Here is a 15,238-nt window from a genome sequence, read left to right on the forward strand (position 1 = left end):
CACTAAGGAAGCACACGTTGTGATTACAGTATGTTGGGCCAGGCAGAGAGCTTGGCCAGAGCACCAGCCAGCTTTGAACTGACCGTAATTTCTCAGTTCAGTCAGTTGATAGAAAAATGTAGAGTCCTGTCACACACACACAGCTGAATCCTGGCTCTACCATGTAGAAGCCATGTGGCATAGGACTACTTTTGTGTCTGCTTTGGCTCTTTTTCTGTAGAATGAGGACAAAAAACAAAACAAAACAAAACACAAACAAAACCATAGTCACCCCATAGGCTGTCAAGAGGTTAAAGTTTAATTGCTCACTTATAAAAAGCTATTACTTTTTTGTTTTTTTTGAGACAGAGTTTCTCTGTGTAGCCCTGGCTGTCCTGGAACCCTCTCTGTAGACCAGGTGGGCCTCGAATTTAGTGATCCACCTACTTCTTCCTCCCAAGTGCTGGGATTAAAGGCATGTGCCACCACTGAGTGGCCAAAGTTATCATTTTTGTTTAATGTTTCCCATTTTATTTTGGTGACAAGGAGATGTATGAATAAGATTATAAAATTCCTGTAGTGCTGATTGCTGGCTCATAGCTTCTCTCTTTGTCCCTTGGTGACACACATTTTGGAGTTTGGTTTCACAAATACAGACTTTAAAATATTTTTGCATTTATTTTGTATGTATGTGTGTATATGTATGTGTATATATATGTGTGTATTTTGTATGTATGTGTATATATGTGTGTGTATTTTGTATGTATGTGTGTATATGTATGTGTGTATTTTGTATGTATGTGTGTATATGTATGTGTATATATATGTGTGCATTTTGTATGTATGTGTGTATATGTATGTGTATATATATGTGTGTATTTTGTATGTATGTGTGTATATATGTTTGTGTATATATGTGTATGTATTTTGTATGTATGTGTGTATATATGTGTATATGTATGCGTGTATTTTGTATGTGCGTATATATGTATGTGTATATATATGTGTGTATTTTGTATGTATGTGTATATATATGTATGTATTTTGTATGTATGTGTATATATGTATGTATTTTGTATGCATGTGTATATATGTATGTATTTTGTATGTATGTGTATATATGTATGTGTATATATATGTGTGTATATGTATGTGTGTATATGTATGTGTATATGTGTGTGTTATTTTGTATGTATGTGTGTATATATGTATGTGTGTATATATGTATGTATTTTGTATGTATGTGTGTATATGTATGTGTGTATATATGTATGTATTTTGTATGTATGTGTGTATATGTATGTGTGTATATGTGTGTATTTTGTATGTATGTGTGTATATATGTATGTATTTTGTATGTATGTGTGTATATATGTGTATGTGTGGATGCACAGGGGTTAGTTCTCTCCCATCACTACATGGGGCCCAGGAATGGAGCTCCCGTCATCAGGCCTGCCTGGTGGCAGGCACCTTCAAGACATCTTGCCAGCTCCAAATCTCTTTCTTGAACTAAGACTTGACCAAAGGCAGAAAGAAAGCATACAATCTTTTTAAAAGGTACTGATGCCAGGCGGTGGTGGTGCACATCAGTCTCTCTAAGTTCAAGGCCAGCCTGGTCTACAGAGTGAGTTCCAGGACAGCCAGGGCTGTTACACAGAGAAACCCTGTCTTGAAAAAAACAACAAGCAAACAACAGCAAAAAGGTGCTGACAGTTTGATGGAGTCCCCCCTCCCCTTTATGGTAAGGCCCTCAGGACTAGGAATGAGTCCCTTAGCCTGCTGAAGAGCTTCTGTGAAACCCTCCAGCTAATACCATACTTGGCTGAGAGGAAAACCTGGCCACAGTAGTCCATCTGCCAACCCCACTGCAAGATCTGATATGTCTTCCTCTTTCCTAGCTTTTCCCGGATTCTGCAGGAGACGGTGAAAGACCTGGCCCCCCAGTGTGACGTGACGTTCATGTTGTCAGAAGACGGCAGCGGGAAGGGAGCAGCTCTGATCACGGCTGTAGCCAAGAGGTTACAGCAGCAGGGGAAGGAAAACTAGGTGGCCTGCCAGGTCTGTGATGCCCCGTGCCGACCAGGGACTACCAGATGACCTCCTGGCTGACCTTCCCTCTCCAGGGCCGAAAGAGAGCCAGAGTTCTCAGTACCCTTAGCATCCTGGTACTGGCTTTGCAGTAACACTCAGCAACACCTCCCTTTGGCATATTTTGGCCAATGATAGGTTGACTTTTGAAATCAAAGGATCTGGCCCAAGAGATCCCATTTTGGCCGGGCGGTGGTGGCGCATGCCTTTAATCCCAACACTCCGGAGGCAGAGGCAGGCGGATCTCTGTGAGTTCGAGGCCGAGCTGGACCGACAGCCTCCAAAACAATACAGAGAAACCCTGTCTCGTAAAACCAAAAAAAAAAGAAAGAAAGAAAAAAAAAGATCCCATTTTGGCAAATTTTTCAGTTGAGTTGTCAGAGTTCAATAGCTCCAAGTCCCTCACTGCTGGACTCAGAATCTGCCCAGGAGGTTAGTGACTTAGTTCCTTTCTGGAATCAAGCTACCTGTGGCAGGAGACTGGTCCCCAAGACCTATGGATGAACCCTTGAGAGGGAGAAAGACACTTAGTGACCTAGGGGATCTAGCTTAACATGGCCTCACTTGTCATGTCGGCTTCATAGGTGCTGGGAGAACAAGGGCTTTGGCACATTCATCTCCGAATGAGGAGGAGCCCATTGCCCCTGGAGCGAGGAGGAATCGTAACCAGATTCCTCTGGGGTGTCACTCTCCAGATGTGTGTTGAGGGGTGGGACACCACGCAAGGTACTGTCTTCCATTTCACATCATGCAGTAGGTGGCAGTCACTGCTGTCCCATATTTGTTTCAAGGACCGTTAGGTCTATGAAATACAGTCCGAAAATAAAAGAATCTTGAGTTTCTAGGAATCTTGGCGTGAGGTGTTGGTCTTTCTTCTGAGAGGCTCATTGCCGTCTCCATGTCCTGTCAGAATGAGGGAGCTGTAGAGACAGAAGGTGCTCTGGAGTCAACTCTTTAGTCCAGACTTCCTGCCAAGAGAAGGACCATTTGGAACATATCCAAATTTCACTTGGTTGAGGTGAAGTACTGAGCAGCGACTGAGCAGTGGCCATGTGACCCTATAGCGCTTGCTCGTGAACTGGAGTCAGCTGGAAGTCATGAGTGTGTGTGTGTATGAATTCACATGTGTGTGAGTGTGTGAGTGTGTGTGTGTGTGTACGTGCATGTGCATAGAAGCCAGAGGACAACCTCAGTGTCACCCTCAGAAATGCCATCCATTTCCTTTGAGTTAGGTTCCTTTAGTGAGATCTGGGCCTCACTGTTTAAGGGTAGGCTGGCTGTCCAGCAAGTTCCAGTCATCCTCTTGTCTCCACCTCCCAACATTAGAATTACAGACATACCAGCGTACCAGGTATCCTCATCTGTGGATGGAGCTCAGGTCCTGATGTTTGGAGGCAAGCATTTTCCTATCTCTGCAGGCCTGGATCCTCCCAGCACTTCCCTATCTCAGCTGTCCCTGAAATCCGTTCTCCTACTCTGCTGTCTTTTTCTCCGAAGCAGGGTCCTACTGTCCACTCTGTCTCTTCTAACCCTATCATGCAGAGCTGTCTGAAATTGACATGTCCCTGACCTTTTCTCTTCACTCCCAGCTCTTCTCGAACTGCCTGCATGGTCTGTCTTGACACCATTGGCTTCTTATCTGCTCTAGTAGACTGCAAGCTTGTTACCAGACATCTTTTTTAAATTGTCGAAGGGAACCAGGACTGTGTCATTCTGATTAAATACTTACTGGGGAGGGATATGGTTTTTAAAGAAAAGCTTTCTGAGACCTTTTCCTGGGGGTGGGGTGAGGAAAAACAGGTCATTATCACAGGAAACAACGTAAGAAGATGGCACACTCCCAGCTGATTTGATGTGCTTGATACATTGTTTCAACTCCATAGAGTTGCGGGCAGGGTAGCCTCTTCCTAAGAGGATGGCCGCTAGGACTAGGAGCAGAATGTGCCTGCAGACAGAGCTGTGAGACAGAGGGCACCTGGGGCTGGGACCAGATGAGGGGGCTGAGGGGGCCTCTGGAATGTTTTCCGAAGCACTCAGTAAACATGTATGATGTTGGTCCCATGAACTGGCCTGGCCCTAGATGGTACCCTTAGCCTTTTCTGTGTTTTAAGGCATACTCTCTGGAAATCCTGTAGGATTTGTTGCATTTATGTTTGTATTTGGATATAATGTCTCCTTGAGGAAATCTCTTCCTCTTCCCCCAGTTTCCCTTCCTCCTTATAAATAAAAATTTATTTTTATTGTATGTGTGTGAATATTTTACATACATGTATGTTTGTATACCATGTGTGTGTGAGCCTGGTGCCCACAAAGCCAGAAGAGAGCATTGGATTCTCTGGAACTAGAATTACAGATGCTGTGAGCTGCCGTGTGGGTACGAGGAATGAGACCTGTGTCCTGTGTAAGAGCAGCCAGTGCTCTTAGCCTCTGAGCCGTCTCTCCAGGCCCTTCCTTCTTTCTGTTGTTGTGGTGGGGGGGTTGTTGTTGTGTTTGTGTTTGTTTTTCGAGACAGAGATTCTCTTTGTAACAGTCCTGGCTGTCCTGGAACTTGCCTTGTAGACCAGGCTGGCCTCAAAATCACAGTCCACCTGCCTCTGCCTCCCAAGTGATGGGATTAAAGGTATGCACAACCATGCCTGGCTTCTTCTTTTGGTTTTTAAGTTCTCTCATTTTTTATTAAGTGTGTGTGTGTGTGTGTGTGTGTGTGTGTGTGTGTGTTGTTGTGCACATAGGAATGGGTGCATGTGGGTATGTGTATATGTGTAGGTTGGAGGGCAACTTTCTGGAATTAGCTCTGTCCTATGTGGGTCCTAGGATTGAACTTGAGTCAGCTTGGTGGCAAGCACTTTTTTTTTTTTTTTTTTGGTTTTTACGAGACAGGGTTTCTCTGTATTGTTTAGGAGGCTATCGGTCCAGCCTGGCCTCGAACTCACAGAGATCCGCCTGCCTCTGCCTCCCGAGTGCTGGGATTAAAGGCGTGCGCCACCACCACCCGGCTGGTGGCAAGCACTTCTAACTCACCAGTCCTTCTTTTAGGCTTTGTGAAACAGTCACAAAGACCAAAGGGACTTGGCCTTGAACTCGTATTGGTTCTCCTGTTTCTGCCTCCTGTTGGCTTGCCTCCCAATTTTACTGGGCCCTGAAGAAATCTCCTTAGGTTTTGTTTTAGTCATCTGCGAACCTGGCTGTCCTTGTAACCTTTCCCCAGTTCTTCCTGGGTACCACACTGTCAACTCTCCATCTCCATCCCACTTCCCTGGCAGTGAGCAGCATCCTTTTTGGACAGATGGTCTGGCCTACAGGTTCAGCCATTCCCTCCCTTGATCTCTGAGCATATGTATGCAGGTATGAGGAGACCATCCTACTTTCTTGCTTAGTTCTGATCTCTTGGAGGGAAAAGGATCCCCAAGGTATCTAGGGACCCTTGGCCATTGTAGCCAACTGATGACATCATAGAGTTTGAAGCAGAAAAGGAACTCCAGAGAGGGCAAACATCCATTCCATGACTTCAGGAGTCCACCCATGAAACACCCGGGACAATGGAGAGCCCCCCTCTGCTCAAGGCTTGCTAGGCCAGATCAGTAACTACACCAAGGTAAACTGTCTTTAGGAGAACCTCACAGACTTTCTTCTTTAGAAGATAAGCTGGGGATGTAGCTCAATGGGTAGAGAACTTGCCTAGCATACAACAAGTCATGGGTTCTGATCTCTAGCCCTGCATAAACTTGGAGCGGGGACATTTGCTCAAATCTCAGCACTCAGAAGGGGAAATTCAAGGTAAGTGAGTTAGAAGCCAGCCTGAGATACATATAACCCCATTTCACAATAAAATGAAAACAGCCTTGGCATCGTGGAGGCAGAAGCAGGTAGATTTCTGTGAATCTGAGGCCAGCCTGGGCAATGTAACAAAGGCTGTGTTCGGCAATGGAAGACAAAAGCTTTCTTTTCTACATTTTACAGCGCCATGCTGGCTTTCTCTTGGCACTCTTACAGAAAGAGCTGACAGGTAGAGATGTTAGACTTAGGTTCCTCCATCACCCACCTTTCCACAACAAGTGGCCTCAATTGTCATCATTCAGGAACAAAATTTCTTCCGCCCGCAGGCAAGAAAGGGTCTCAATGGGAATGAGGACTGAGTTCTCAATCTCCTTCCGCCCTGTGGTCCCCAGAGCTAACTGCAGCAGCGGGCAGTGTGTAGACCTTGTTCTCTGAAGAAACCAATGAGCGAATGGCCAAACCAGCAAATGATTGTGTTTACTGCTGCTGTTTGACTCTGCTCATCTGTCTCACCCAGTGGGACCCAAGCTTTACATACATAGGCCATGGCTCTATGGGTGCCAAGTCCTGCTTCAGGCATTGAGGACCCAAGGAAATACGACACCATTGTGCCACGGAAGAGTCCACAGGAAAGAGAAGGGCCTATTTGTATCTGCGGGACAGCGTGGTAAATGAGGAGGTGGAGGCAGACTGTACACTCTGTGCTTTAGACTCTCTGAGTGTGTACTCCCATGCATGGGTGCACCATGGACCCTTGAGGTAATAGCATGAAACTTAGGGATCCTTCCTCAGGAAAAAAAAATGTTAAGTGCATAAAATGCAGAAGATTCCTGAAGGAATTATACAACTCTTAAGGAAGTGGTACTAAGGCTGGGGAGGCATGCCTGTTATTCTGGTTACTTGGGAGGCTGAGGTGAGGGTTACAAGTTTAAGATTAGCCTTGGCCACATAGGGAGTCTAGCCTATACTACATAGTAAGCTTCTCTCTCTAACCTCTACTCTATCTCCCCCCAAAGAAAGCAATGAGATAGCCATACATGTTCTTGTTTATTAATTTGTTATAGAACAAGTGCCAACAGAACCTAATAGCTATCATAATTTTGAAGCTCTTAGTGTAAACCTTATTTTGGAGACATTTACAACAATAGCATAAAAATGCCTGTAGTTTCTGGGTCAGCAAGATGACTTAGTGTTGTAAGGCACTTGCGGCAATCTGAACTTGACCCCCAGGACCCAGGTGGTGGAAGAAGAGAACAGACTCCCAGAAGTTGTCCTCTGACCTCCACATACATGAGGTGACAGATGTCACCAACCCCATAAGCATAAAAATAAATTTTGAAAAGTCTGTGATTTCTGCTGAAGACAGGTCAGTATGATATTCACCACGGTGGCTTTCACCTCTAGAAACATTTAGAGATGTCTCTTCTTCTACGGTAGGTCCTAATGACAAATACATTTCCCCTCTATTTTTCTGTTAGTAGCCGAGACTTCATTTTTTCAGGCTGTGGGAAGTGTATGCTGTTTTATTCAAATAGCTTCAATTTCCATCTTATTTATCCCCTGCCACTCTTGCTGTCCCAACACTGGCTCTGCTGCTTCTGTCGTCCACGTTGTCTAACTTGTATTCTTGTCTACTTCCTGGAAACCAGGAGAGCCTTTCGGTTAAGCAGCTCCTTCCCTTGTATTAATTCGAATTGTTGGCTATCTTTCTCTTACGTGTTTGATCTTCTATTGTCTAAACAATGTCTTTGAAATATCGTTACTTTCTTTGAGGATTTCATCCAGTATATTTCGATCACATTCACCCCAACTCCACCCAGGCACACCCCTCCTCTCTGTTCCTTCCAACTTCTGCCTTCTTCATTTTATTCAGTAACACATCTACTGCCAGCATTGTCCTAAGTACAGGGCGGTCCACTGGATGTGGTTGACCTACCAGGAGCCACACCCTTAAGGAAAATGAACTCTACCTTCCCCAGAAGCCACCAACTCCCCAAAGCTCCTGAGTTAGGAGTGGGGGCCCATGAACCCCTTCCCCCCTCCATGCTTGATCTTGTGAGGGTCTTATGCAGGCAGCCAAAGCTGCTGTGAGATCCTGCAAACAGTATCTTTTAAAGAAAACAAAAAAGGCTTTAGCCGGGCGTTGGTGGCGCACACCTTTAATCCCAGCACTCGGGAGGCAGAGGCAGGTGGATCTCTGTGAGTTCGAGGCCAGCCTGGTCTACAGAGCGAGTTCCAGGACAGCCTCCAAAGCTACAGAGAAACCCTGTTTCGAAAAACCAAAAAAAAAAAAAAAAAAGGCTTTAAAGTCAAGTATGGTGATACACACATGTAGTCTCAGTACTTGGAGAATGGAGTCAGGGGACTCAGGTGTTCAAAGCCAGCCTCAGGTGTATAGTGAGTTTGATGCCAGTCTGGGCTACATGAGAATCTGTCTCAAAAAAAGATTAAAAACAGAAATTAAAATTTGACATCTAATTTGTTATTTTGTGTTATTGTATTCTATTAAAAAAGAAAGAACACAACCCACCAAAATATGGTCCCAAGTTTTTAATATTTTTCAATGACCTATCTTATGTATTTCACATGTGTATTTCTGGTTCTTTTTTATTTCAGGGCTTTGAGTATGTATTTTCCTCTTCATTTCATAAAATATCTCTGCTGTCCCTGTTTGCCATTTGGTCTGCCTGTTCTGATTCCTGCTGGAGGTGGCACATGTCACACAGTTTGTTGACATTTTCTTCAGTAGTTTTTTTTCCTCAGATGTCTGGTGACTTTTCATCCTGTAAGTTTTTCACCCACGGGTCACCCACTGCTCTGTCCTGGAATGTTCTGGGTCAGGGCCACTTGGTCTGAGTCATTCTGATACAATGAGAAAGGAGAGGTACCTTGAAAGCAGAAAGTCCTAGGCACCCCCAAAGCTTCAGGGAACCCCCGCCAGTCCTGCTATGTTTTTGTCAGCTTGACATAAACTAGAGTCACGTGGGAGGAAGGAACTTTAGCTGAGAAATTACCTCCATCAGGTGGTCCTGTAGGCAGGTCTGCGGAGCAGGGTCATGACTAAAGATTGACAAGTGAAGGCCCTGCCCGTTGTGGGCGGTGCCACCCCGTTGGTGGTCTTTGTGGAGGAGCGGTGCAAGCCTGTATCCAGGGTTCTTTCGAGGTCTCTTCGTGAGTTCCTGCCTTGAATTCCTGCTCTGTCTTTCCCTCAATGAAGAGGCGATGGACCCTGTCCTGGAACTGTAAGTCAGATAAACCCTTGCCTCCCCAAATTGCTTTAGTTCGTGGTGTTTACCACAGCAATACAGAGCCAACTACAACAGGTCCCAAGACCCTTGGGCAAGGTTTTAGGAGTTGGCCTTCAGTGTGTTCAGGCTGCCCACCTCGCGGGGCTGGCGAGTGAGTGTCTTAGGCTAGGTGAGCCTACCAGCTTTCTCAGCTCTAGGCCGAACAGAGCCTCTTTCTCTGCCCTTAACCCACCAACATCTGTGCGGACCACAGGTTCTGTCTACAGTGAAGGACAATTGTCTCCTTTTACAGAGTTAATTCACGGCGGTGGTGAGGGTGGAATGCGGGGCTTCAGCACGCGAGGCGGCACTGTATGCTGAGCGCAGTTTATCCCCCGGCCCAGGAGCAAAGTTTCAGTCCCCCTTCTCTTACCTCCAACATCTTTCCCTGCAGAAAAGGCCATTTCATGGCGGGACTTTATTTTACACACTGTCCTTCTAAACCTTACTACTAAAATCGTTTGTTCCTTTTCTTAATAGAAGAGCATAGCTAGCCATTAAGATGGACGCTATCTTTTGCATTTTATATAGCCCCTTATAAGCAGATATACTCCGGTTTTCCAGGTGCCCCGGTGTAGATGAAAATCATGTTATACTTAACTGTAGAGAGGAGTAGCAAATACCCTGGTGTGGGATTAAACCAGAGGGCAAGGAGACAAAACAGCTCCCAGGGAAACCGACAGTTCGTTTGTGTCCCAGGTCAGACCCCTCTGCTTAGAGCTACCCTGTCACTACTCGCCGCCCACGTCATGGCTGCCTTGAGTATCTTGTCTTTAATTTTCTCTGCCTTCAAGTTTTGTGACGGCTTCACAGTTCTGTTCTGGCCATCTCCCAACTCCTCACATCCTTGCCCTGCTGGGCCTGGGACCCAGAAGGCAATGGGGATACTGAGTTGGATCAGAAACCTACCTTTTCTGTCCGAGGCAAATGAATCGGTTTGGTCAGTCTCTGGCCTAGTTTTCTAGTCTGTCTTGGTTTCTGTGTGTGCTTAATGGGCTTGGGGCAGGCTTCAGGATAAAGCCAGGGTGGACTGCTCTGGGATGAAAGCTTGGGTCTGAACTGTTAGACAGTGTCTGGGATTGTACACAAAAGAGAATAGAATTGTAGATCAGCTGGGAAGCTAGTGAGGCAGCCGCAGTGCCCTGGCCGCTGGGGCTGGACGCCTGTGGGAGCGCATAGCTGGCATTTTTTTAAGCATGCGATTAGGAAGTCTTTTGCTTCCTCTGCTGAAGACTTGGATCCAATGGGCTCGAGGTAGGATGGGAGCTTTTGTTTTGGTAAAAACAAAACAAAACTAGATTTGGCTCAGGTGTTATGAGACACCACACAGATGAGTGTTCTGCCTCATGCTTGGTGAAAAGTTTCGGAACGGGGGTGGGGTGGTCTGTTGGACTCTCCAGATGCTGTCTTTATTTGAGAAGCCTCAAAGCAACGTTTCACAGTAAGTTCTGAGGTCTGTTCCTGGCTGGTGCTGTATCAGAGCACTTAGGGTAGTGGTTCTTAACTGACAGGTTGTGACCCCTGGGTCACATATCAGATATTTACATTATGACTCCTGACAGCAAAATTACAATTAGGAAGTAGCAATGAAAATAGTTTTATGGTTGGGGTCACCACAACATGAGGAACTGTATTAAAGGGTTGAAGCATTAGGAAGGTTGAGGACCACTAGCTTAGGGGTTGGTGTCACCTTCAGATGGCAACATCCCAGAAGCCCATACTGGGGCACTGGTTGAGAGGGAGGCCTGCCCTGGGCATCTCGTGGAGCTTCAGGCAGGTTCTCTCTGACATGGAATGCTCATCTCTCCACCTCTAGCTCATGTCAGTCTCATAGGATGTTCAGACAGGGCCAGCAAGACGGCTATGTAGGGAAGGGTGCTTGTAGCCAGGCCTGAGTTTTATCCCTGGAACCCACCCGGTGGAAGGAGAGAACTCACTCCCGCGGGTTGTCTCATGACTCCTGCGTGTACACCGTGTGTGTGCATGCTCGGACACACACACACACACACACGCACGCACGCCCGCATGCACGCACACGCATGCATGCACACACGCGTGCCAAAATTTTTAAATTTAAAAATTCTTTTTGACTTATAGTTGCATGTCTGTTGCTTACATAGTATGTGTGTGTGTGCACGTGTGTATATACATGCATGCTATGATGGGGTCATGGGGGTGAGAGACAATCTGAATAGATCTTTTCCCTCCATTGTGTGGATTTTGAGGATGGAACTTGAGTTATCAGATCCTTATCTGCTGAACCAACTTGCCAGCCTTAGAATTTTTTTTTAGGTTTCTTTTTTTTTTTTTTTTTTTTTTTTTTTGGTTTTTCGAGACAGGGTTTCTCTGTATTGTTTTGGAGGCTATCGGTCCAGCCCAGCCTCGAACTCACAGAGATCCGCCTGCCTCTGCCTCCCGAGTGCTGGGATTAAAGGCGTGCGCCACCAGCGCCCGGCTTCTATTTTTTATTCTATGTGTTTGGGTGTTTTGTATGCACTGTGTGTCTGCAGTGCCTGTGGAGGTCAGAAGTTGGGCCCTCTGCTAGAGCAAGTGCTCTTAACCACTGAGCCATCTCTCGAGCGCCCCCTACAGAGATTTTCTGAAAACATTCCTTGTTAGTGTACTTTGCTCTTACAAAATACTGGGCTCGGTTGTGACATTTTCATAGCATGCGTGTCATGTGCTTTGATCTGAGAACAACACTTTACATAAACATGCATCATAGACTGGCAGAAGTGTGTTTAGTTTAGAGCCATTTCATGATCTGTCAGAGATTCTGTCCTAATCCCAAACCACAATCTACTTATTATTTATTTATTGGTTTTTCAAGACAGGGTTTCTCTGTGTAGCCCTGGCAGTCCTGTAACTTGCTTTGTAGACCAGGCTGGACTTGAACTCAAAGATCCACCTGCCTCTGTCTCCTCAGTGCTGTGATTAAAAGTGTGCCCCTCCACTGTCTGGTCCAAAGCACGATCTATTGAACAGGGTTGTATGGTTTTTTTTGTTGTTGTTGTTTTTTTGGTTTTGGTTTTGTTTTTTTTTTCATGAAACTCAAGTGAGCCATTCAAAACGCAATTTTTAAAATCACAAATTCCAAACAATCCAGAAATACGCCGCTGATGCTTCTGTGTATTGATGTCTTTGCTTTCTGTAGTTAAGCCCCGTGTAAGAGCAGCCAGCTGTCTATGCACGGTGAAAACACTGTCCTCCGTAGCACCCAGCAGCCTGGGGCCTGAGCTGAGGGGCTCCAGGCAGCACCCGTTGGTGCATGTGGCGACAGCACTCCTGGTGCAGTGCCTGGCTGTGTGTGTGTTCAGGGCCAAGGCTGCAGTGATGTCACAAGAGGCACGGTGGGTGAGCACTGCCAGGGGCACCTCGGATACGTTATGTGTTTGGTTTTGAGTTAATTTTTGCTTTTGTCTGCTCAGATACCTTATACTCTAGCCACAATTCTTGAGACCTCTTATATTCAGTTGCATGACACCATGTGTGGTTATAACCCATAGTTTAAGAAGCTGGGCTCAAGCCTTTAATCCCAGCACTCGGGAGGCAGAGGCAGGTGGATCTCTGTGAGTTCAAGGCCAGCCTGGTCTACAGCCTCCAAAGCTACACAGAGAAACCCTGCCTCAGAGAAGGAGAAGGAAGAGGAGGAGGAGGGGAAGAGGAAGGAGGAGGGGGGAGGAGGAGGAGGAGGAGGAGGCATCTGTGCTCTAGGGGGGACAGAGTGCATCCCACACCGTTAAGTTCCAGATCTAGATAGGGCAAATGCATAGATATCAGGACAGAGTAGTCATTTCTTTTTTTTCCTTACCCTCCCCTGTCATCAAGTTTCACTTGGCCCCTGCCTGAGAGGCCCCAAAAGGAAACTCTGGCCCAGCTCTAGTCACCTCCTCCAGGAAGCTTTCCAGGATCAGACTCGTGGCTCCCTAGTATTTTCACAACAGCTACCCTGCCACCTGCACGTTGGTCCTTGTGATTTATGATGCTTCTTATCTCTCCTGCGGTCCGTAAGCTCCCTGAGAACATGATTATAGGAAAGCAGAGTAGTGGGGACAGCTGGGGAAGACCGTGCAACCCAGAATGAGAGCACGGTAGCTCTTGTCCCCAGAGGAGGGGCAAAGGTGGAAGCTGGAAGGAGGTGACCAAGAGCTCACTGAGATCTGGCTCGCCTGGCTCCCTGAACTGTCCCTCACTAACCATGGCTTACCAGGCTTCATTTTGTCCATCAGCCTGGCACTGAAAAAAACACCTTTGTGTGCACAGTAGAAGTGGGGGCCACTCGCTCCATGGGTCCTGGTGGAGGTCAGGGGACGGTCTCTGTCCTCACCTTCCACCCTGTTTGAGACAAGATCTCTCATTTGTCCCTGTGTATTACAGGCCAGCTGGCCCAGGGGTTTCTGGGACTTCCCTCATCTTTGTCTCCATGGTCACTATTGGGTGGGGCTTTTGTGATGCTCTGGGGATCTCAACCTCTGGTTCTAACGCTTGTATGGTAAATGCCTTATCCAGTTAGCCATGCCCCCAGCCCCAGTGCACTTCTTTACACACTTTGGGGGTTGGGGATGTAGTTCAGTCTAGTGCTTGGCTCCATACACAAAGCCACAGTGGCACTTACAATAGGTCACACAGGAGGTAGAGGTGTTTGTCCTTTTTTGTTCACACATGGAGGCTTATTCTTCATTATAAAATGCCCGTTCTTGTTGCAAGCTTCTCTTAAATTAGCCCATCTCCTTTTTGCCTCTGGGCTATTTTCTTACTTCTTTATATCTTACTTTCACTCTTACTCCATGGCTGGCTTGGGTGGCTGGTCCCTTACATCCTCCTCTCCTTGCTCTCTCTTGCTCCTTCCTCTCTTCCCAGATTTCTCCTCCTATTTATTCTCTCTGCCTGCCAGCCCCGCCTATCCTTTCTCCTACCTTGCTATTTAATAGACCATCAGGTGTTTTAGACAGGCAAAGTAGCACAGCTTCACAGAGTTAAACAAATGCAACACCTCTTTTCATTATTAAAACAAATGTTCCACAGTGTAAACAAATGTAACACATTTTAAAATTATTTTCCACAGCAAGAGGCAGGAGGACTCTTACATTGGAAGGACATCCTTGGCTGCATAGTGAGTTCAAGGCCGGATTGGGTGTGTTGATCACTATTCTATTGCTGTGAATAGACACCTTGACCAAGGCAACTCTTTTTAAAAGAAAGCGTTTAATTGGGGCTGGCTTACAGTTTCAGGGGTTTAGTTTATTATCGTGGCAGGAAGTACGGCATTGTGCAGGCAGATATGGTGCTGGGGAAGTAGGGGAGAGCTATAGCCTGATCTGGGGAGGGGGAGGGAAGAGGGGGAAGTGGGAGGGAGCAGCAGCGGGAGAGTGAGTGAGCTTGGGCCTGGTGTGGGCTTTTGAAACCTCAAACCCCATCCCCAGAGATGCACTTCCAACAAAGACCACAGTTCCTAATCCTTTTAATCCTTTCAAACAGTGCTACTCTGGACATTCTTATTCAAACCATCATACTGGGCTACATGAGACCTTCCCAATCTCAAAACAACAACAACAAAAAACCTCAGGTGTTCTTAGCTCTGAGCTTCTCATCAGCCCTGAGCCTTACTCCTGCATCCTAGAAGGAAGAACTAGGGCTGAAGGGACAGGGCTCCAAACCAGATCTGCTGTTGCTGTTCTTCCATGAACAGGTGTATTGACCTCTCTGAGCTTCAGCTTCCCCACAGTAGAATGATCTCTAGGTCCCCTGTTGTTAGAAGCTTCCAGGCGGTCATGCACTGAGATTCTTCATGCAGCGGCTGACATCTGTTATCGCCACTTTCGTGGTTAATGCCTTCACCCTTGTCTCCACTCTCTTACCCAAGATCTCAGTGGGACTCCAGGAGAACACAGAACCTGGTGACTAACCAGTACTCTAGATGAGAAGGACAGCTCTAGAGGGAACAGAGGGCAAGGCCCACATGACACCCAGGACCTCTGCCCTCCTTTCCATAGGATGCCAAGCGGCTCAAGCTATTTGGGACTTTCAGTAAGTCTTCTGTGTCTCTGTTCTCAGGGCTCCAGTTAACCAGCTGAAGACTGGCCTCAGAGAGCTGGGAGGAGAGAACT

At 46.5% G+C, this 15,238-nt stretch overlaps 1 protein-coding gene across 1 annotated transcript in view; it reads left to right on the plus strand.

Annotated features, from left to right (window-relative positions):
- The window catches only part of Hkdc1 (hexokinase domain containing 1), a 42,494-nt gene extending 39,579 nt beyond the window's left edge, over nt 1–2,915 (plus strand). The window contains exon 18 of the mRNA XM_040732315.1: nt 1,878–2,915. Within this exon, the coding sequence (XP_040588249.1) occupies nt 1,878–2,025 (148 nt within the window). The 3' untranslated portion in view covers nt 2,026–2,915. The remainder of the gene's footprint in view (nt 1–1,877) is intronic.
- Nucleotides 2,916–15,238: the final 12,323 nt, after the last annotated feature.

This window comes from Mesocricetus auratus, unplaced genomic scaffold, assembly GCF_017639785.1.
Source record: "Mesocricetus auratus isolate SY011 unplaced genomic scaffold, BCM_Maur_2.0 Super-Scaffold_100027, whole genome shotgun sequence".
Lineage (NCBI taxonomy): Eukaryota > Metazoa > Chordata > Mammalia > Rodentia > Cricetidae > Mesocricetus > Mesocricetus auratus.